The sequence below is a fragment of the Trichomonas vaginalis genome, chromosome III (assembly GCF_026262505.1).
Source record: "Trichomonas vaginalis G3 chromosome III, whole genome shotgun sequence".
Taxonomy (NCBI): domain Eukaryota; phylum Parabasalia; order Trichomonadida; family Trichomonadidae; genus Trichomonas; species Trichomonas vaginalis.
In genome coordinates, this window is record NC_067205.1 from 1,655,829 (window position 1) to 1,675,580 (window position 19,752).

At 31.7% G+C, this 19,752-nt stretch overlaps 10 protein-coding genes and 1 pseudogene across 11 annotated transcripts, besides 2 other annotated features; 4 read left to right on the forward strand and 7 right to left on the reverse strand.

Annotated features, from left to right (window-relative positions):
* Window positions 1-554: 554 nt before the first annotated feature.
* Window positions 555-1,583, forward strand: TVAGG3_0621740 (DDE endonuclease family; the record flags this gene model as incomplete). The annotated part of the gene is made up of 1 exon (XM_001305163.2): window positions 555-1,583. One exon carries the CDS (start codon window positions 555-557, stop codon window positions 1,581-1,583), a length of 1,029 nt encoding a protein of 342 aa, XP_001305164.2.
* Window positions 1,584-2,957: 1,374 nt separating this feature from the next.
* Window positions 2,958-3,879: a mobile genetic element.
* Window positions 3,880-5,204: 1,325 nt separating this feature from the next.
* Window positions 5,205-7,308, reverse strand: TVAGG3_0621760 (uncharacterized protein; the record flags this gene model as incomplete). Its single annotated transcript, XM_001287207.2, has 1 exon — window positions 6,569-7,127. A coding segment is annotated over one exon (559 nt), but the record flags the coding sequence as incomplete, so codon positions are not given.
* Window positions 7,309-7,318: 10 nt separating this feature from the next.
* Window positions 7,319-19,752: part of a mobile genetic element that runs on past the window's edge.
* Window positions 8,537-8,995, reverse strand: TVAGG3_0621780 (uncharacterized protein; the record flags this gene model as incomplete). The annotated part of the gene is made up of 1 exon (XM_051240384.1): window positions 8,537-8,995. The coding sequence occupies one exon, from the start codon at window positions 8,993-8,995 to the stop codon at window positions 8,537-8,539; it is 459 nt and encodes a 152-aa protein (XP_051086971.1).
* Window positions 9,026-10,599, reverse strand: TVAGG3_0621790 (annotated as a pseudogene). Its single transcript has one exon. A coding segment is annotated over exon 1 (1,574 nt).
* Window positions 10,627-11,055, reverse strand: TVAGG3_0621800 (uncharacterized protein; the record flags this gene model as incomplete). The annotated part of the gene is made up of 1 exon (XM_001293504.2): window positions 10,627-11,055. One exon carries the CDS (start codon window positions 11,053-11,055, stop codon window positions 10,627-10,629), a length of 429 nt encoding a protein of 142 aa, XP_001293505.2.
* On the forward strand, window positions 11,101-11,373 carry TVAGG3_0621810 (uncharacterized protein; the record flags this gene model as incomplete). The annotated part of the gene is made up of 1 exon (XM_001289355.2): window positions 11,101-11,373. One exon carries the CDS (start codon window positions 11,101-11,103, stop codon window positions 11,371-11,373), a length of 273 nt encoding a protein of 90 aa, XP_001289356.2.
* TVAGG3_0621820 (uncharacterized protein) lies at window positions 11,398-12,255 on the forward strand (the record flags this gene model as incomplete). Its single annotated transcript, XM_001289356.2, has 1 exon — window positions 11,398-12,255. One exon carries the CDS (start codon window positions 11,398-11,400, stop codon window positions 12,253-12,255), a length of 858 nt encoding a protein of 285 aa, XP_001289357.2.
* On the reverse strand, window positions 12,337-12,612 carry TVAGG3_0621830 (organellar and viral DNA polymerase type B; the record flags this gene model as incomplete). The annotated part of the gene is made up of 1 exon (XM_001305157.1): window positions 12,337-12,612. The coding sequence occupies one exon, from the start codon at window positions 12,610-12,612 to the stop codon at window positions 12,337-12,339; it is 276 nt and encodes a 91-aa protein (XP_001305158.1).
* Window positions 14,136-15,015, reverse strand: TVAGG3_0621840 (organellar and viral DNA polymerase type B; the record flags this gene model as incomplete). Its single annotated transcript, XM_051240385.1, has 1 exon — window positions 14,136-15,015. A coding segment is annotated over one exon (880 nt), but the record flags the coding sequence as incomplete, so codon positions are not given.
* TVAGG3_0621850 (uncharacterized protein) lies at window positions 16,326-16,799 on the forward strand (the record flags this gene model as incomplete). The annotated part of the gene is made up of 1 exon (XM_051240386.1): window positions 16,326-16,799. The coding sequence occupies one exon, from the start codon at window positions 16,326-16,328 to the stop codon at window positions 16,797-16,799; it is 474 nt and encodes a 157-aa protein (XP_051086973.1).
* TVAGG3_0621860 (KilA, N-terminal/APSES-type HTH, DNA-binding family) lies at window positions 17,085-17,912 on the reverse strand (the record flags this gene model as incomplete). The annotated part of the gene is made up of 1 exon (XM_051240387.1): window positions 17,085-17,912. The coding sequence occupies one exon, from the start codon at window positions 17,910-17,912 to the stop codon at window positions 17,085-17,087; it is 828 nt and encodes a 275-aa protein (XP_051086974.1).

Genomic DNA, 19,752 nt, shown 5'->3' on the forward strand with positions numbered 1-19,752 from the left:
AATGCTGCAGGAAAGTCTTTTATGCCAATGTTTATTCGACAAACTCAGAACGGCGATTCAATTCCGGATTATATTGAAGATGTGGTTAGGGGACATGATCTCCTAGCTCAAAACACATCAGGATACATGACAAAAAATTATTCTATGAATGGAGTAAGCATTTCGCGTACTATATTAATGAAACATTTGGAGCTCCAAATGAACGTGAATCTCATTATATTCTCCTTGATTCGCATATATCAAGGAGAAATAAAATTGCTCTACAATTATTAAAGGACAATAACATACATGTTATTACTTTCCCCCTGCACTGTACGCACGTCATGCAGCCATTTGACGTTGTTCTTGCAAACAGCTTCAAGTGCCGAGTTCGACAATTATATAAAGATTACTCAAAAAATTTTGCTCCCAAAGATTTGAATAAAAGAGAAGAATTTGCAGAACAAGTGATTTATATGGCAGCAATTGATGCTTATAAACAGTCGTTCAATCAGAAATTTCTACACATCGCTTTTAGCGTAACAGGAATGTGCCCATTTAATTTAAAACAGTTAATGACTAGAGATGGAATCACAAAGAACGATATTGACTTTGAAACGGAGATGAGAATTAATTTTCCTAACAGAATTAGAATTACTTCTACTCTTTTAACTGACCAAGCATTTATTGATAAATTAGATTTCGATGATTTTTCTCAATGTGATGATAAAATGGTTGTATTTAATTATAATGTATCTCGTTACTTTGAATTAATTTCTTCCCAGATTCAAAATGAATCTGAACAAATTTCAATGAGTACACAATCAAATGCAAACACATCATCACAACCGCCTGTTACAGTACCTAATAGTAATATACATTCTGAAAGTCAAAGCAATGGAACTTTTCATCCATGTTATATCTATTCTGAGCAAACATCTGCATTGAATACAATTATATATTTATGCAGATATTGTCCTTATTTATCCAATTGCTTTGAAAAGAAATCGCTATATGCTTTTGACAAATTCTTCAAAGAATTTGCCAATCTGCTAAAAGTGTCAAATAGAGTTCCTATCAATGTAAGCACAATTGAATTTTTGAAATATTTTCCATCAAGTTGCAAATATCCATCCGAATTTTTATATTTTATATTATACAACGCAGCGAAAAATAATTCAATTAAGAATAACGCGTTGAAATCACTTCTAACTGAATTTACATGCTTTGATCCTCAAGACAAAGATGTTTCCCTTCAAATTGAAGCTCAGTTAATTCTACAAGGTTCTGACGAATTTTTGAAGATGCCAACAATAAAATCGAAGTATCTTATTGTACGATGGATCGATGAGTTTAATCTAGAGATGATTAATAGAATTAAATACTTATCTTCGAAAAAATATTTGCCATTTGCAATTATTTTCAGAAAACAAGAACCCGACATTTTTTCAATTGCAATAGTCGCAAATCGAAGAGATCAAAACAGATACCTTTATATTAATGATTCAAGCAATCATTTCACATTTGCAAAAATAGAAGATCTTTTGAATACGGCTGATCAAGAAGGATTTGCAGTATTTAATGTTATATTTCAAAAAAACTAATCAATCGAATACTTTCAATGCGTTTCTGATTGCATTATCCATTAGAAATTGCTTTATTTTGTTTGTTTATCTATATAAACGTATTACTTTTATTTAATTAATCATATCATTTTAGCCCATGTAATTTTTAATATTTTCATAAAATTTACAAGTTATGAATAATGAAAGATTATATCTTTTGCAGTGAAAATCAAAATGTTTTTCAACACAAATACGTAAAAAAACCTTTGAATTTATATATTCGCAGGGAAAAATTATCTTTTGGAGTATGTATTTGGTAAAAATAGAGTATACATAGAATCTAATGCTTATATATTTGAAAATTAATTATAGAAATTTAAGTTCAAATATCGAATTTTTTGAATTCTATCAAACATTTGTTTTTGAAACTGTAAAAATACTATATAGATAAATATGTAGTTAAATACAAAACTTTTGTCTAAAAATGTTGAATTTGTTACCAAAAACAATTGAAGCTCTACAAGCATATTGAAGACAATCTACTCACGTTTTCTATTAGTTCTAATGATGAAGTAATGACTCTATGTTCTGTGTGCTTTTAAACAAACTTTTTATTCGGAATAATATTTTATATTTCCAAAAAAAATCAACTAAGAACTAAACACATATAATGAAATTTATATAATAATTGTACAGATGTATATTATAGACAATTTATTGTTAAAAACTTGAATATCTTTAAAAATGTATATTTTATTACTTTAATAAGCAGAGAGTAATACGATTGTGAAATTCTCGTTATTCTATAGGAAAAAATAACAATAATCAAAAAAAAGTTGATCGCCATTCGAACTTGAGCAGACACCAAAAATAAGCCCATTTTAGCGGTTATACTACTATACATTTCAATTATTTAATCAAAATTTAAATATATATTTGTATTCCAAATATGCTTCAAACTATTTTCATTATGAACGAATTACTTATGAAAGTCAATATATTTGTGTTATGTCTTAATATGCTCTATTTCCGTTATATTCACAATCATACCTTCTATATTCTTATTTTTTTCACAAATTAAATTTAAATCATCAAGAAAACGACAGTGTAATTTTGCAATCTTGATACATTTCAATCACATCTTATTGATTTATGAGACAATGCAATTAAAACATATTCTTTTTTTTATTTTTCAAATTTCTCGTTTAGAAGAAAGTAGTTATTGTAATGATTCAAGTTGTTAACCTGGTTACTTCATTTTTAACATGAAATATATCTCATTTTAGAATTAATCATTAAAACGTAGGGGGAGTCTTTCATTCAAAATTGTGAGAATACGGTTTTTTTCACCAACATAAAATTTGTCACCAAAAAACCCCATACTGTATCCAATATTAGCGTTTAATAAAATCAAAAGGTGACCAAACTATTTTTTGAAAGTCCGCCATAACTTTAATGGTACTATTTCAGCGTGTACAATGAATACAAAAATTCTAAGAGTGCCACATAAAATAGTACTTTAGACTTGAGTTAATGCTACCAAGCAAATGTTAAAAAGATAACTTTAGTGTTTTGATAATCAAAGATTAAAATCATTATTGTCTAAATCAATAATCATAACGACAGAAGTTAATGTTTTTTCATCAGTGCTTTAAATCCACTTTTAAAAGTATACCTCAAAAATCAAAACATCAAAAAAAATTGGCCGATAGGTTTGGCTTTAATTTTTGTCTGCTTTTATGATTTGATATGGATGTTATAATTTTAAAAGTTGAGCCAAATTCACCAATAGATTTTTGAGATTTGCAAATACTCAATAATTTTCAGCGTGTTATCTTTTATTAAAAGAACTATTTGGTTTCAGTATCATATAAATTGATATTTACTTTCTATTTGAACCTTCATTTAGCTAATGATTTAATAATACAGATTTCATCTAGTCCTTATAAGAGAATTTTGAATTTGTTATAATAAAAAAACAAACAGATATAGCTTACACTTCTATAATAAAGATACCTTTTATAGAAATCAGTATGAAATGTGTTTTGGCTTATTGGAAGCATATCAGACATAATCGCCATAATCAAAAAATCTATATACCCAATAAGTAATAAATTTGTCGATATAGATTTTCCATAAAATTAGTTTTTAGTCTGATCTTAAAATAAATTTAATTTTTTATAAAAAAAATCACATTTAAAAGTACCTTTTTAGTAGCTCGAAATCCTGTTGGTGGATTTCGGGCGTACTTCAAAATTAGCTTTTCTTCTACATATGCAAGCTATATTTTAAATATGGAGCAAATCGGATCGGCGAAAGGAGTTTAGTTACCTTTTAAAATCAAAGATTATTGACTTATATTTTGAAAGTAATCTAAGCAGAATTTAGATATCCAAATTCTAAATATCTTCATGCTTAGATGCTAGATAATATATTCTTATTTGAAAAATTTATAATGTTATTATTTTCTTATTTGATATTTACTACAAGCAGAAAAGCATTTATATTGTAAATTAACAGATTATGATAATTATACTCGTTTTTATATGTTCTTAATGAAGAATATCAAACGTATTTCTATGAGTTTTAAAAAATGAAAAGTTTTAATATGGCTAATATAATTATTATCATTAATAGAATAAAAAAGTTTTTTTCGCATATCACTCGATGATTTACCTTCGAGTTTTGATAAATTTCGAAAAAATTTAAGGAATGCTCTTTGAATTTCTTTACCTATAAGCATATTATCTGCCGTATTATTTTTCGCTAATTGTAGAATTTTATTTAATTTTAATAATTAACCTTCTAAGCTTATTGAGAGATCACATTGTATATTTGATACGTAGTACATATGCTAAATCTGTGAATTAGATTGTAAGATATTGAACAAACGTTCTTAAACATTTTAGATTTTAGGGAATTACTGAATTAAACTATATTTCTTATATGATATCTTCATGTTTGGATGCTTTGGGTATAATTTATTGGGCTTTTTCTATCCAAATGTTTGGCAATGGTAACCCAATTTCTAACAAATTTATGATGGAAAAATTTATGACTTTTATGGAGCCGAAAAAAAAGCATAGAATGAATAAGACTATTAAAGATAAGCTGTAATTTGATTGTGAATTTTAAGAAAAGAATTTGGATTAAAATTTGAAATTCTTTTTTTTTTGAAAATTAGCCGATGATATGCTTAAGCTAAAAATTACTAGAAGCGGTGTGATATAATTTATATAAAAAAACTCATAATTGCCATTATTATTGGTACATATAAAGTCAAATTATAATTTGCAGTTATGCTTTAATCAAAATCTATATTGAAACGCTTTGTCACATCCATTAAAAAGGCTGTCGCATATAAATCCAAACATTTGCTTGGTATGTACTTTTCCATTTTAACGTCCTGATTGATATAAGCATGTTTTACACTTTAAAATAGTAATTATGACAACCTGTACACCATAGAAGTAGGCTATAACAAGAAAAATTAGATTGACATCGAATAATTTCAAGATTTAGAAACAATTTGTAGCTTTCTCAATTATCTAGAGTTAAAATTCATTTATAATGAGGTCATATATTTTAATTATCTTGTAATCAATGTTCGAACATTACCATTAAAGGAATTTTTACTTTAATTAAATTTAAAAAATATAATTTGTGACTAAAAATAACAAACAAGTTTAATACAAACAAAATAGTATACAAATATACAAAAGAACTATCATTTAACGAATATTTCAATCTGAGATTTGAAATTTATGATAGTTATAATAAAGGAGCTCTATTTTGAGAGCTATGCAGCGAAGTAGAGTGTGGTTACATGACTATAATTCACTTTGTTTTCAATTGTCATTGTGCGAAGTGTACTCCTTAAGATTTGTGAAAAATTGCCTTTATTTATGAGATCAACAATGTGTTTTGGATGACGTTTCGCATTTAGAATAGCAAACTCTAGATTCTCATATGTGATCCCGTTATGAAATCTACTTAATGTATTATGAATGTATGTTTCAAAATCGCTGAATTTGTTTGCCTTCTTGGCAAAATTTGATGGTAAAATGACATTTTCTGGGAATAATTGAGCAATATGGCTTTCTTCATATAATGGATCATTTTCAAGAGGATCAGATTTGTCATTATGAGGATCTAAATCGTTTAATCCTTTCTTGCGTGATTTTTTTTGGTTGGGTTGTCAAAAACATCTTTTTTGACAGATAAACGTGAAAAAATACTATAACCTGAAATTGGATTTGATATATGTGTTGACATTAAAATTTTTGAGTGAAATTGATTAATTTCATTCACCCAACTAAGCAATACATCAACGCTGGAATTACTATTATATCTAAATCCACATTTGGATAACAAGGCATATGCATATTCTTTGCACATTTCATATTGACGTGAATCTTGACGCATTGTGTAAATGTCTTCAAATGTAATACCAGCTTGATAGTCACGTGAATGGGTTTTCCAGTCAATATCGTATTTTTTATGAATTTTGAGTGTTAAATTACATTCTGCAATAGATGTTTCGGTTGTTGACAAATCATACTTAAAATGAGCCATGACGCGAAGTAAACCATTCAAATGTTCTTCCGTCATGGTTGTCAAATGAGAAAAATTGAAAAATGTTGAATTAATACTGAAAAAATATTGGAAACAAATGATTGTTGCTGTAAGATGCTTTACAACTTCCCAAGTTCCCATATAATAGACCGGATAAATGTTTCCGTCTATTTTGACAACACCAAGATTTGTCTTAATGTGACGGTCTCTCATTTGAATGCAATGATGTACCAAGAGCAGATATGCAAACCACATCATTTGACATCTTGTGTCAGCATTAAATGCCTCATTTCGTATGCTTTCATACCAGAATGCAAGTGGAGCTATGAATAATGCTTCATTATAATAGTTTTTTTCTAGAAGCGCCTTTACAGCTCTAATTGAAAATATTGTGATCGGATATTTATCTTTTATCCTTCCCAGAGGTGAAGTATCATTAAGAGCATCACCTAATTCGATTGCATCTCTGATCTTGTTAACATCAACAATTGTATTCAGATCAGATGGATGAACTAAAAGCTTAAGTGTTGCATCGAGTAATCTGGTACGTTCAAGTTTTGACATATGTATGAGATCATTAATCCATACAACTTGATCTCCTTTCTTTAAGATAGCAGTAGCTCTTTTAAATATTTCTTCGGGATCATTACCTTGCAAAATTTCATTAATAAATTCATCTTGATGCTTATCATATCCGGGATCTCCATCAGTAATGATGACTCTAACTCTTAAGTGCTTTCGTATTTCTTCGATTGCTGCATCAATTTCGTGGATAATTCCACTTGCAAACCCATTGGCATGTTCTATAACATGTAATATAACATTTGGCGCATCAAAATTTAGGGGCATACCAAGAAATATGAATAAGTATTTGATTTCTTCTCCATTTTCATCAACAGGACCTTTTTGGTCTTTAGAGGACCAGGTAGAGAGTGCAACTGCATCTATTGCTATTGCCCATTCATATTCAGGTGTATTTTCTACGTGATAGTTCATGCTTTCTAACATTCGCGGAATGAGCTCAGCATGTTTAACAAACTGTTTCATATTCATTATGTCTTCATGAAACCTATTGTACAATGTTACAGGCGTAGGAAAAGGTAAACAAAATTCCAAGAGAACATCATATGCTGCTGGTGATTTGCTATGTATTAAGAATGCCAAATCTACCAATTCACTTTCACCTCCATATCTATAACAGTTAGTATACCTATCAAGTGTACGGAGGCACTGCGCGCCTCCTTACCCATTATATGTGAATTTGACACTTTACAAAACCGTTAACGTATATTTTACAACACAAACGACAACACCAACTTAACCTTAAATATGTACAAAGCCGCCAACCACTTCACCTCACTAACGTTTTCACAAACGACTTCACTACTGTAAAAATAAACGTTCTCACTTACAAAAGTATTGCAACTCCTCCCATTGCTGTGCTTCACACAATAGTTCATATTCTTCAGTATCGCTGCTGTCGCTCCAATCGTCAGAGTCAAAGTCACTGTCAAAATGAATGTATGTAAGTTTTGACAAAGCTAATGAAACACGTTTACCGTTTGTATCTACTGCTTGTATAAACTTTCCATTATGCTTGTAGTCATAAACGCTCAAACTAACTTTACCCTTTCTCCCTCGTATCTGATAGAATGTATTTTCACGAGGAACGAAGAACAAATTCTTGAACTCATGACCGTTGTAGTTTGTTATCTCAATAGTTTTCGTCATTTACATAAAAATAAAATAAAAATAATTTTAATAAAATAAAATAAAAAATAAACGATATCACTACCTTCACGCGTATGAAAACATAGCACAAAATAAATTAAGGTGAAGTGGTGAAATCTCACCTCTTTTTTCACCCGGTTTTTCACCCTCAATAGTTTTCGTCATTTACATAAAAATAAAATAAAAATAAACGTTGTCAGAGGTGAAAAAATAAATTAAGGTGAAGTGGTGAAATCTCACCTCTTTTTTCACCCGGTTTTTCACCCTCAATAGTTTCCGTCATTTACATAAAAATAAAATAAAAATAAACGTTGTCAGAGGTGAAAAAATAAATTAAGGTGAAGTGGTGAAATCTCACCTCTTTTTTCACCCGGTTTTTCACCCACTTGAATTCATTGCTTTATAACTCTCTTCCTTTCTCCAACTCTTCTAACTTCTTCTTAAGTTCAGCAATGTTGTCTTCATGTAATTTAATCTTTCTCAAAATTCCTTCTTTATCTAATGGTTGCTTTATCTTTCTAAACTGAACTCTACCATTCTTCATAGTATGAATGTAAAAACCTTCTGGAATAGTTCCTGATTTAATGTATTCTACCAAGAACTTTTGTTTCATTGCTTCAGTGACTTTATTTGTCATTTCAATAAAATAAAAATTTTAATATTAAATAAAAATAACGTTATTTTTTTCAGTAAGGAAACGCAGGAGTTTTACGATTTATTTGTGGTGTAGGTTCTGGTTTAAATGTTGGAGTCGGTTTTGGAGTTGACTTTTGAACAGGAGTTTGTAATTCCATAGGTTCAGGAGTCATTGAAGGTGTTGTTTGTGAAGGCGTTGGTTTTGGCGAAGGTGTTGGAGTTTGTTTAACTTCAGCTACTTCAGTATTATTTACAACATTTGCTTTATTTCTTTTCAACATCATTACTGCTCCTGCTGTAGCTAGCAAACCTAGTGGGAGACCATATCTTATATAAGGACTTGACCAAATGCTATTTTTGACAGGAGCTGGTGGAACACCTAACCTTGGTGATACTGCTCTTTGCCATTGTGCAGCTCGTAAGAAATATTCAATAGGTGCTCCATAATCGTTTGGTAAAGTTTGTTTCATAGATGGTGAAGGTTCACGAGAGCTTGATGAAGAACTCATTTATAAGCTTTAAAAATAAACGTTCATCCTTTATTCCTCACTGTCGTCAGTTGCTAAGTTATAGTCGTCAAGTCTTATTATTGGTATGCCTGACTGTCTTACTTGTATTGCAAAGCAACAATCCCTCATAAATCCAATAAGTGGCTTTGGTACATTTTCAGTTGCTAGTTCAATAGGTCCTTTAACAGACAATTTGTATGTTATTGGAGCAGTAGATGTTTGACCTTGCTGGAAGCAAAAGTCCACTTCTGTTGGAAAACCACATAAGAAATGTGTGTTGTCATAGCTATCCCATTTATGTTCCACACTACCATCATCCACCAATGACCTCATAACATCTTCATTAAATCCTATCATATCATTGTTTGTATTGCAAGCGTTCGCAACCATTTCATAAAATACAGGTCCATATGATTTTTCAGGTTCTGCAGGCATATTTCCATAAGCTCCCATGGAAAGCTGAAGATATTTAAACTTAGGGTTCTCAAAATTAACATAATAGTTGTCTTTCTTTCTAAATAGTGCCAAATACTTTTAACATTAATAGGCGTATAAGCTGCTGTAAATGTTGCACTTGAACTATCTGTATTCTTTGAGAATGAACCGTCCATAGGAATCCAATCCATAACTTTAACAGGAAAACATAAAGCCTCGTTTGTATAATGTTCTACAAGTTCTGTATAAATGTTAGGGTCTAAAGAGAATGATTTTGGATGAATAAAACATTCATTAAAATCCATCTTTGTTCGAAATAGTTGCTGGGTTACAGTTGTAATAGTAACTGTTCCACTAGCTTCTATTGCCTTCGTTATCATAGTGAATGGTTCATTCCATGGAACAAATTTATTTGTCGGTGGATTTGAATCTGAAGCAAATGCAACTTTAAGAGTTGGATTGAAAGCAACGATATCATTTATAGATATAGATGTGCATTGTAATGCGTCGCTACTGAACTTTACTTTAAGCTGAATGTTACCAGCAAATGCAGGAATAAATCTTATAGCTTCTAATGGTAAAAACTTTCTAACAGGAATTCTTAAACGAAGCTTAAAATCAAATGATTTTCCTGCTGTAATTGGACCACTAACAATTTGTCCTGTTCTGCATGTTCCCGAATGACTCCATACATCTTCATGTCGAGTCTTTGAAAAAACATCTACTTTCTTTATTTGTTCGGTAGTTTGTGAGTTTGAAGTTATATATGCTTCTTCTCTTGCGTTGTCTTGAGAATATACGATACGACCATTTGCAAGGATTTGATATCCAGCAACTGCATAGAAAGCGTCATCGAAACCAATCCAAAATTCTGGTGGGTTTGTTTTATTGGAACCTGAACCAATTTCTTTATCTACAATAAATTGACCTTCCATTTTATACGTAATGAATGTATTGTAAAGGTCCAACATATTTTCACCAGGAGGTGAGAGATTGAATGTTACCCATGTGTTATCTTTAGCAGTTCCAGGTTGTGATGGAATCTTTGCGTCAGAATATTTTCTATTAGTGTCACCAATTTGAACTGCATTGTCTATGATATCGAAATACGAGCGAATCTGATGAATATGCTCTGCTGGAGTAAATTCGTTTAACTGTTCGTTCTGCATGTATTTACTTCAGATAAAAATATCTATTTACTTCATTATTCTCACTCTTCTTCTTGGTATTCGTGGTGGAAGTTGTTTCTTGACATTTTCAATGAACTGTACATTCTCTTTTGTCTCAACTTCTTTCACTGGTGGGTCAGGGTTCTTTGACTCGGTTTGCTTTTCAATGAAATTCACGAACTTTGCAATAAGCTCTTGGTTCGTTATTGAAAGTACATCTGGCTTCTTTTCTTCTTGTTCTTTTGGTGGCTCAGTTTGAACAGAAGGTTTTATATGGGCTTCGCCATCGGTGCCATGCACCTTAATGTTGTCGCTCTCTGCATTCGCTAATGGAACCTTTCTTTTTCTTACATATATTTTACCATCTTTACTCTGACTTACGTAATAGAAAGGATGTTGTATTCCTCTTGCGTCATTTAATATAATAGACTCTCGCTCTGATTTTGACAAGCTCATTTTACATTGGTTAAAGTTTCAATTTTGTTTTTTATCTGCAGTCAAATGACTCAGACAAGTCATACGGACAAGACCCAAGGGGTCATAGATGTTGAAGCATTGAAGAAAGAAATTCGTGAGCAAATTTTATCCGAACTGAAGGAACAAAAACCAGAACAAAAGCCAGAGAAACCAAAGAGAAAGTTAAGTGAAAAACAACTTGCTGCATTAGCTGCTGGAAGACAGAAGAACCCACGTTTGCTGGCGAAGAAAGCTAGAGAAGAAGCAAAAGCAAAGGAAGAACAAAAAGCTAAAGAAGCTGAAGTGAAGAAAGAGTAAATGGTTTATTTTTATCGGAACTAAATGTATAGACAAATACCTTTATCTGTTGCGTTCAGTAGTGAAAACCCTGACGTCAAAATAAAGGGGAACAGAGTAACGTTTAAGTTTCCAACAGACTGGATTGTGAACATAAATGAAGAGAAGTACATTGGCATAACATCTATGTATATAACACGTGCTTTCAGAAAGGTTGAATTTATACTTCAAGTCGAGATAGAAAATGACGAACAGTCTTTAAGTGCCCAAAACATTCACATGTACAGGTACTTCAATGATAGTACGACGTTAGAAGACTGTATAATTACATTTTACGAAAATTTTCAAAAGAAGTTTAACATGGATTTAGAAAAATTAAAACCTTTACGTGATTTTCTTGTAAAACTGAAAGAAGAAGGAATTGTAGAAAGATTAATAGCTTTTCATTACGAGTTCGTGGAAAATGAAGATGGAACACATGACTGTCAATTCATAATATTCTCACCATTCAATGAATTAGCTGAAAAGAAAGAAAATCCATTACGTATAAAATTTCAAATCTCTGAACCAAGTGATGATTTCAAAAGTGTATTCAATTATGATGCAATGCTTCCGAGGAAAAATGATTTTTCAGAAATTAGATTTCCAGGTATTTGGGATAGAAAGCAAGCAATACTTTACTCTAATATAGCCAAAGGCGTTGAAAATGAGTTCATTGGTCATACAAGAAATTCACCACTGCCAAATCCTAAATATTACAAGCTTACTGGCTTCAATCGTGAGTTTTGGATAGACATGTACTCCACTCATGACCATAAAGCACCTGTTTTGCTACCTCCAGATGGGAAAGATTGTTTATACATTGAAGCACAATTGTTAAACTCTACAATAGCTGTATTGTAAATGACCACATGGGCTTCGCCCTTGCCGCTAGCGGCTTATTTTTATCACGAATGACCTCATTGCTGACAAAAATAAATGACCTCAGAACTTCAACTTACGAATAAAGCTTGTTTTAGTCGTTATTGAGAAGTTAAACTTCTCTTCAAAGCAAGGTTGACATGACTTACATAAGTCAAATGCAATCTCTTGACCGTCATGAAGTGCTTTGTAAAGTTTCATTAAACTGAACTCAGAGTCTTTGTCAAATTTTCCTTGCGGAACCATTAAACCTTTATCTTCATTGTAATAGCATTGTATAGCTTCAGGAAACATTTCATTAGCGGTTAAAGCAATAACATCTTGCTTCACGCCTTTCATTCTGCAGTGAAATGCAACTTCATTTAAATCGTTAGTGAGTAAGTCTATGTAGGTCTTCTTTCCACAAAATATTGACTTGTATGCTAAACTTTGTTTTCCAGGTGTTATTTCTGCGAAGTCGCTATGAAATTGACCTAATGTTTTACCGATAAGTTCTCTACCATATCTCTTCTGAAATTCCTGAGCTAAACGCGGGATGTCTTCATTGAAAATATGCATACTGTCCGTATGTCCAATCCCATATCTTCAATCGTGCAAAATACTTCATTCATGGTACGTTTCGACATAGATAAGATATTAACACCAAGTGGACAGAAGTTAAAGTGTCTGCAAATACTTTTTGTTAGTTTGAATATAGTCTTATCGGAACCATCCAAACCTTCGAACTTCACTATATGGTTGTAGTTTCTGATGGCATATCTTATAGCATCTTTGTCATCTACTATGGTTATTTTTGACTCAATAGGAGATAGAATGGTTTTGCCATAAATGCTGTTCAAAATGAGTTTTATAATTTCTTGTAATGGGTTTTCTTCTTTCTTATACTTTAACCTTAACTCAAACAACTTCTTTACTTCATCTCTTATTCTCATATCTCTGTTTCCATCGTAATAGTATCCTTGCAACACTTCACATTTGACACCTTGATATTTTATAAGGTCCTGTAATGTTATATGGTCAACATACATGAGACAGCAAGTGTTTGAACTTCTGGGAACGTTAAGTTCTGGATTTAGTTCAGGGTCGCAAACTATTAAAGGAAAGTGTCTGAGTATACCAATCTCTGTTATCTTAATGAGAACAAAGAAGCCTGACATAAACTTTTCACCAATGGGTTCCTTTTGGTCGTCATCGAATAAATGTCTCATGAGATACTCTGTGCTTAACATCTCATCCTTCAATACTTTTGGAATTCCTTCTAAAGTATAAAGTCTTGCAATTGCTGATGGATATAATGAAACAGCGTCGAAGTCAGCAATGAGTTTCTTTTTGCTCTTTTGTTTCATGTTATCTGACAACATACATCTTCCACCTTGAATGCATCTCGAAATAAATTCTCTTGGTTTATTTGAGAGGTCATAAAGATTTCCATTCGGGAAGTATACTCTGTTCTCAAATAATTTGTTAGCAATAGAACAAATACTAACGTAGTCATAAACGTTTAAATCAAACTCTTTCAATAAGTCATTGCGGAACTTTACAAAACCTTCTCTTAAAATTCTTACATCTTGTTTGCAGTAAAACGTGCTATATTTTTCTAAGTCGAAGTGGTTCTCATCTATTCTGCAACCTTTGATGGAATCTATTTTTCATGAATGTATCTGCATCCTTGACAAACTTACATGCTTCAGAAATGACACCAGTTCTGTTGTCATTTGCTAACAAAGTACTGCTGTAGTAGTTGTATGGAAATACTTCTTTCGGTCCTGTTTGTAAGTTAAACATAGCAGGAAATAGTTTAAGTTTCTTATTTATAACACTGTAAGAGTCTTTTATAATAATTGCCCGTCCTTTATATAAGCCAGTTATTTGCATTGTTCGTGAACCTTTAATGATGGAAGTTCCTTTCACTTCTGTCATGTGTCTTAAGATAAAGTTTATGTCATAGCTGAGGTTATGGAAATATATTAAACTCTTGTCAGGAAGTCGTTCCAAAAATTCTGTTGCACAGTTTTGACCCCAAATGCTTTGACTCACTGAACCATCTTCACTGTCATAACATATGTTAAACGCTTTATGAAAGCCGTCTGTGCTACACTCAAAGTCAGCAAAGAAAACGTGCTCAGGAATGAATTTACATTTAGCTTTATTTACTTCTTTTGACTCTGCTTTCTTCTTCAGTTGTACACAATACTTTGGAGCATATGTCAAATCTTTAAATGGTGCAAGGTTCTGTTTATATAAGTCAGTCGTATATGTGAAAAGTTCTCCATAAGAAATAGGTTCGAAATATTTGCACTCCCACAATGTTTTCATAACATCCCATAGCGGTGTTGTTCTATCATAACGAACTACATATTTATCTTCTCTCTTTGTATAAATCTTCATCTGTTTCTCAATGTTCATTCCACCACAAGCTTTGAGAATTTCTTTATAGTTTCGAATGAAATATGTTGTCATTGGTAATCTTTCATTTAGCATGTAGTGGTCTTCAACAAGAAGTAAGTCAATAGTTCTAACAGTTTCGCATTCTTTTGGTATATATCTCTTTATTTCATTATGTCTTGAGTCATTGAAATAACCAATGGTAACATTAAATGCTATACCTGTTGAATCGGAAATTTCTTGTACTTTACTTTGGGGAAAGTCTTTAACACGAATGACTTCTCTCATGTGGTCAATAGTTTCTTCATCTACTCCAGCCTGAATGCAAGCATAAACGAAACAATTGTCTTCTGTCATAAGTGCTGCAGTTCTTTTGTTCAGTTCATTGAAGATTTGGTAGCGTTCAAGATTTATAGATAACGTGCAAAGATACTTCCAGAACTGACCGCTTCTCTTCTTATAAAACTTCTTTTCACCATTATCTTTCCAAAAGCTTTCTATAAGTGCTGGGTTTCCTGTTTGCTTAAGAGCTTCCAAAATGGCTTTCTGGTCATTTGTCAGTGTGCTTTCATCTCTATATGGTCTCTTTTTTGGTTTGCCTTTCTTTACATCTGACATCGTTAAGCCTTCATATTCTGTTAAATCATACATCTTTATTTCGGTAAGATTCTTTATGTTTGTCAAGAAGAAGTCATAGTGCATTTCAACAATACCTGCAGCATTTGCTTCTATCTCTGATATAAAATTCTCCTTCAAGAGCTGATGTAGTAATGTTCCAATATTATTGAGGTTTAACGTAGAACATTCATACTTTCCACCAAGTTTATAACATACCATCCATCTCTGTTGTGAGTTTATTTTAATTTTCTCTAAGAGTCTTATGAAAACCTTACCGAAATGTTTGTGTAAATATTCTCTGTTTGGTTCATCTAAAGCTTCGATGTTGAAGTCAATGAGTCTATTGCCTGACTTCACATTTCTCTTCCTATTCTCTTCATCTTTCTTTAACCATCTCTCACCTTCTTTTGGTTTGTCGTCAATGGAACGAATGACATCATTAGCTTTGCGAACTTGTTCTATAGCACTTTTAAACATCTCTCTTCTCTGTTGTTTCAGTGTGTCGTCTCTTCTTCTTGTTTCACCAACGTTTGCATTTGTTATGTCAAACATTTCACGCCTTACTTCATGTGGTACAGCTCTTCTTGTTTCACCAACGTTTGAGTTCGTAAGTTCAAACATCTCTTGACGAACGTCATGAGAAAGAGCTTTACGAGTATGACCAACGTTTGCATTTGTTATGTAAAACATTTCTCTTCTTACTTCATGTGGTACTGAACGTCTATGATATAAGTCAATAGCAACGTCATTTAAAGGAAAAGTTCTTGCATGGACTTCGTCCTCGCCGCGTTGCGACTTTATGAACTCATGAATTCTATCATAAGTTATTTCACCATTGTAGTCTTTAATGAAGTCGGCGAGTGATTTTTTGTTTGTCGCGTAATGTTTTGCAACATCTATGTTAGCTTCTGTAAGAAGTTGTTTTATTTCCGAGTGTTCTAACTTAGACAACTTCCGTTACATCTTTAGTAGGAAATAAAAAATATTTTTAAAAAATTAGATTACATTTTTTAAGTTATTTTTCAAAATAATTTAATATTTTTATTTTAATGAAACACATGCAAGATTGCAAGTTCTTTTCATACAATGCTCTCGCTACTGCCATCAAGAATGAGTTCAATGGTGCTGCAAACGTTAATGTTATCTTTAACAAGAAGTTTGTGAAAGAATCTAAGTTTGGTCAGTATGTCAGACCATTAGCTATTGTCATTGACCGCAAACGTTATACTTCACAAGAGTTAGCAGTAGTTTTGAAACAAAAGGGTTTCTTTGTGAATGTAAAAGATACTCATTATACTGTTATAAAGAACTCCAACATTGACTTCTTCAGTATTGCTTTAAATCTTTCCGAACAGAAAGAATATAAGAAGTGTGAAACATCTGTGAAATATTATCCTTCATCTCTGAAGACAATAACGAACAAAGATGTCATACAAAAGTTCTTACCAAAAGTTGAAGAAGCTTCAATTGACATTGACGAAGGAAGTGAAATGGTTGAAGAAATTGACCCTGACGTTATTTGAACAAAAATATATTTTTGGTTAGTCTTCATATCGATATTTTACAACAATTCCCCAATGTATAAACTTTTCATACGCTTTTTCATAAGCTTTATATACCTTCAGAAATTTTGCATAATCTTTAGAAGCATTTAGATATTGTTTAAATGCTTTGTATGTCTTCAAAAATTTTGCATAATCTTTTACATGTTGTTCGTTCTCTTCTTCTGTTAAGAGTTCTGAATATTCTAAATTCATGTTCTTTCATATGAGATAAATTTTATAAAAAAATAAAATAGCTTAGATTTTTTATTCTTCCTCTTTGAAGTTGTCGAAATATTCTGTTATTTTTTCCTTCAGTAATGTTAAGTCTTCTTTGAATGTAAGTATTGTGCAACCTCTAATATCATAGTGTGTTTGAGGAAGTGTGTCTTGAACTATCTGTTTAACATCTTCATTCGGTGTCATTGAAATCGGTAAGTTTTCACGATAGAACCAGTTTCTGTCAGATTTATATATTTTAGCGAGGTCATAAAAGCTCTTGTTGTTTCTTCTCACTAAATGCAACATAACCATATCTCTATCTTCTTCTTTCTCCAACTCTTCAGTATATATCATATACTTATAGCTTTTTTCCTTTCCTTTTGGTACTGAACGTGGTATTCTTTTCTGTATGCTTTTGTCTTTGGATTCAATGACTTCATCTTTTGCTTGAAGTTTCTTTTCCATCTCTCCACGTTCTGCTTTATATAGTTCATCTAACATCATGAAAATATAACAAGCATAACGAGGTGAAGCCCACATTGCTACAGCGTTTACTAAAAGTCTATGAATATAATAACCTTTCAAACCAGGAGCCAAATTCTTGCGATTTTCGTACGGAATCTCTTCTCTCGGTTTTCCGAGGGAAGCAATCATATGAGGAAATTCTTCTAAAAGTTCTTTTGTCTGTTGGTTTTCAAACCAATGATATGCTTGCTTTGTAGAACGAAGAGCATTCATTATACTCTGCACCTGGTACATATCATCTTTGACAGAACGAATGAGTCTCAATTGTTTGTTATATTGTATGTATTCGTATTCTTCATTAATGGCTTCATGAACGATAGCAGTTGTTGTGTTCTCTAATGTTGTCATTACTGTCTTTACATACAAGATAAATAAATAAATAAAAATAAAATTAACGTTATTTTTATCTATTATGAAAATTCATGAAATTTGGTCATTTTTCAGTAAAAATATAATTTAAGTGAAGTGGTGAAATTTCACCTCTTTTTTCACCTAATTTTTCACCTCTTGAACTTTTTATAACATTCGGTCATAACTTCACCAATTTCATTTAAATCACGATTTAAAAACTCATTGACTTCATCTTCAACCGTGTCATCTTGTAATAAGAATATTTTCTTTAGTTTCATGTCAACATCCCGAACAGCACAAAGGATAAAATCATATTCATTTCTTCCGTTAAACATACTTTTTTTTTCTCGTTCATCGTTAAATAAATTATTGAAAATATAAACAGCGGTGTAAAAGTTATGTACTGTGTTAAATGTTGAAGCTTCACCTATTTTAGATTTTAGGATTCTTTTAGTAAGTAAATTGTTATCGTTCTTTCTCTTTTCCTTATCGTTCATGTCGAATCTGTCGAACCACATATCCTGTATTTCATCGAATTTACGAACTATAGAATCCGTCATTTCCCTGGTTAATGAGGGGTAATCATTATTAATTTTTTCATATAATTTGTCCATATGATTTTCATCGACGTTTCCGGAAAACATTTAATTAAAGTAAAAATATAATTTATGTGAAGTGGTGAAATTTCACCTCTTTTTTCACCTAATTTTTCACCTCTTTTTTCACAAGCGTTTTACATGAATTGTACGATGTATATTTGAAATCCTAAACAGTTTTGTAGCTTCTATTTCTTCGCTGAGGATATCAAAAGTTCTAACAATGCCGAAAGTCTCTTTATATTTCTTCTTGACGTCAGATAGAAGGAAATCTTCTGCTGTTGGATAGTTTTTATTAAGAAATGCCAACATATCCATTTTATCTTCTTCTGGCTTTTCTGCTTCTTTCTTTAAGTCTGCATAGTCGTTTCGCATTCTTTCTATCTCTTTGACTGAGTAGTTATATTTTCTTATTGCTGCCTTACATTTTGAACATTGCGGCATCGTTTTTGCGTTATACATTGAAACATTACCAGCTAAAACAACTAAAGCGTCAATTGCTCTCTTCATCTCAAACATAGCGGGTCTTATTTGTTCGTTCCATACTTTGCCTCTTCTATCTTTATCTCTTATTTCCCATACACATTCAGCAACTAACGAAACAAAGTTATTGTATGTCTTAAATTCTTCGGATTTGTAAAGGTCAGAAATATTTTTATAAACCAAGTCGCAATCTTTGTCCATAACTTTATGGTTGCAATGAAAACCAAGGAATTCATAATTTACTTTACGTATGAATTTCTTAATTTCTACTGAGTCACTTGCTTTGACTTCAATTTCGTCGAATTCAGGAATAGTGAGCTTTTGTTGTTGGATTTCAGGCAATTTAGGCAAATGGTCGATGAGGTCCTGCATTTCATAAAGATACTGTTCATTTGTTTCATCTTTCGCACTACAGTCTAAATTACTTGTTAAAAGTTCTTGCTTTATCTTCTGGATTTCTGTTTCAAAAGTATATGAAGAAGGAATAAAGCTTTTCATCTCTATCAACATTGACGTAGGATTCATGACTAATGAATTTGGTGCTGTAGTTGTGGACAGAGTCCCGCCGTTCGCGGCTTGAATTGTTGTTGCCGATTGATGAAATCATATCTTTTATACAAAATAAAAAAATAAATAAAAATAAATAAAAATAACGTTATTTTTATCTTTTATGAAAATTCATGAAAATTCACGAGAAAGCTAAAGCAATCAGAGCCGCAAAGCAGCTAGGGTGAAAAACCGGGTGAAAAAAGAGGTGA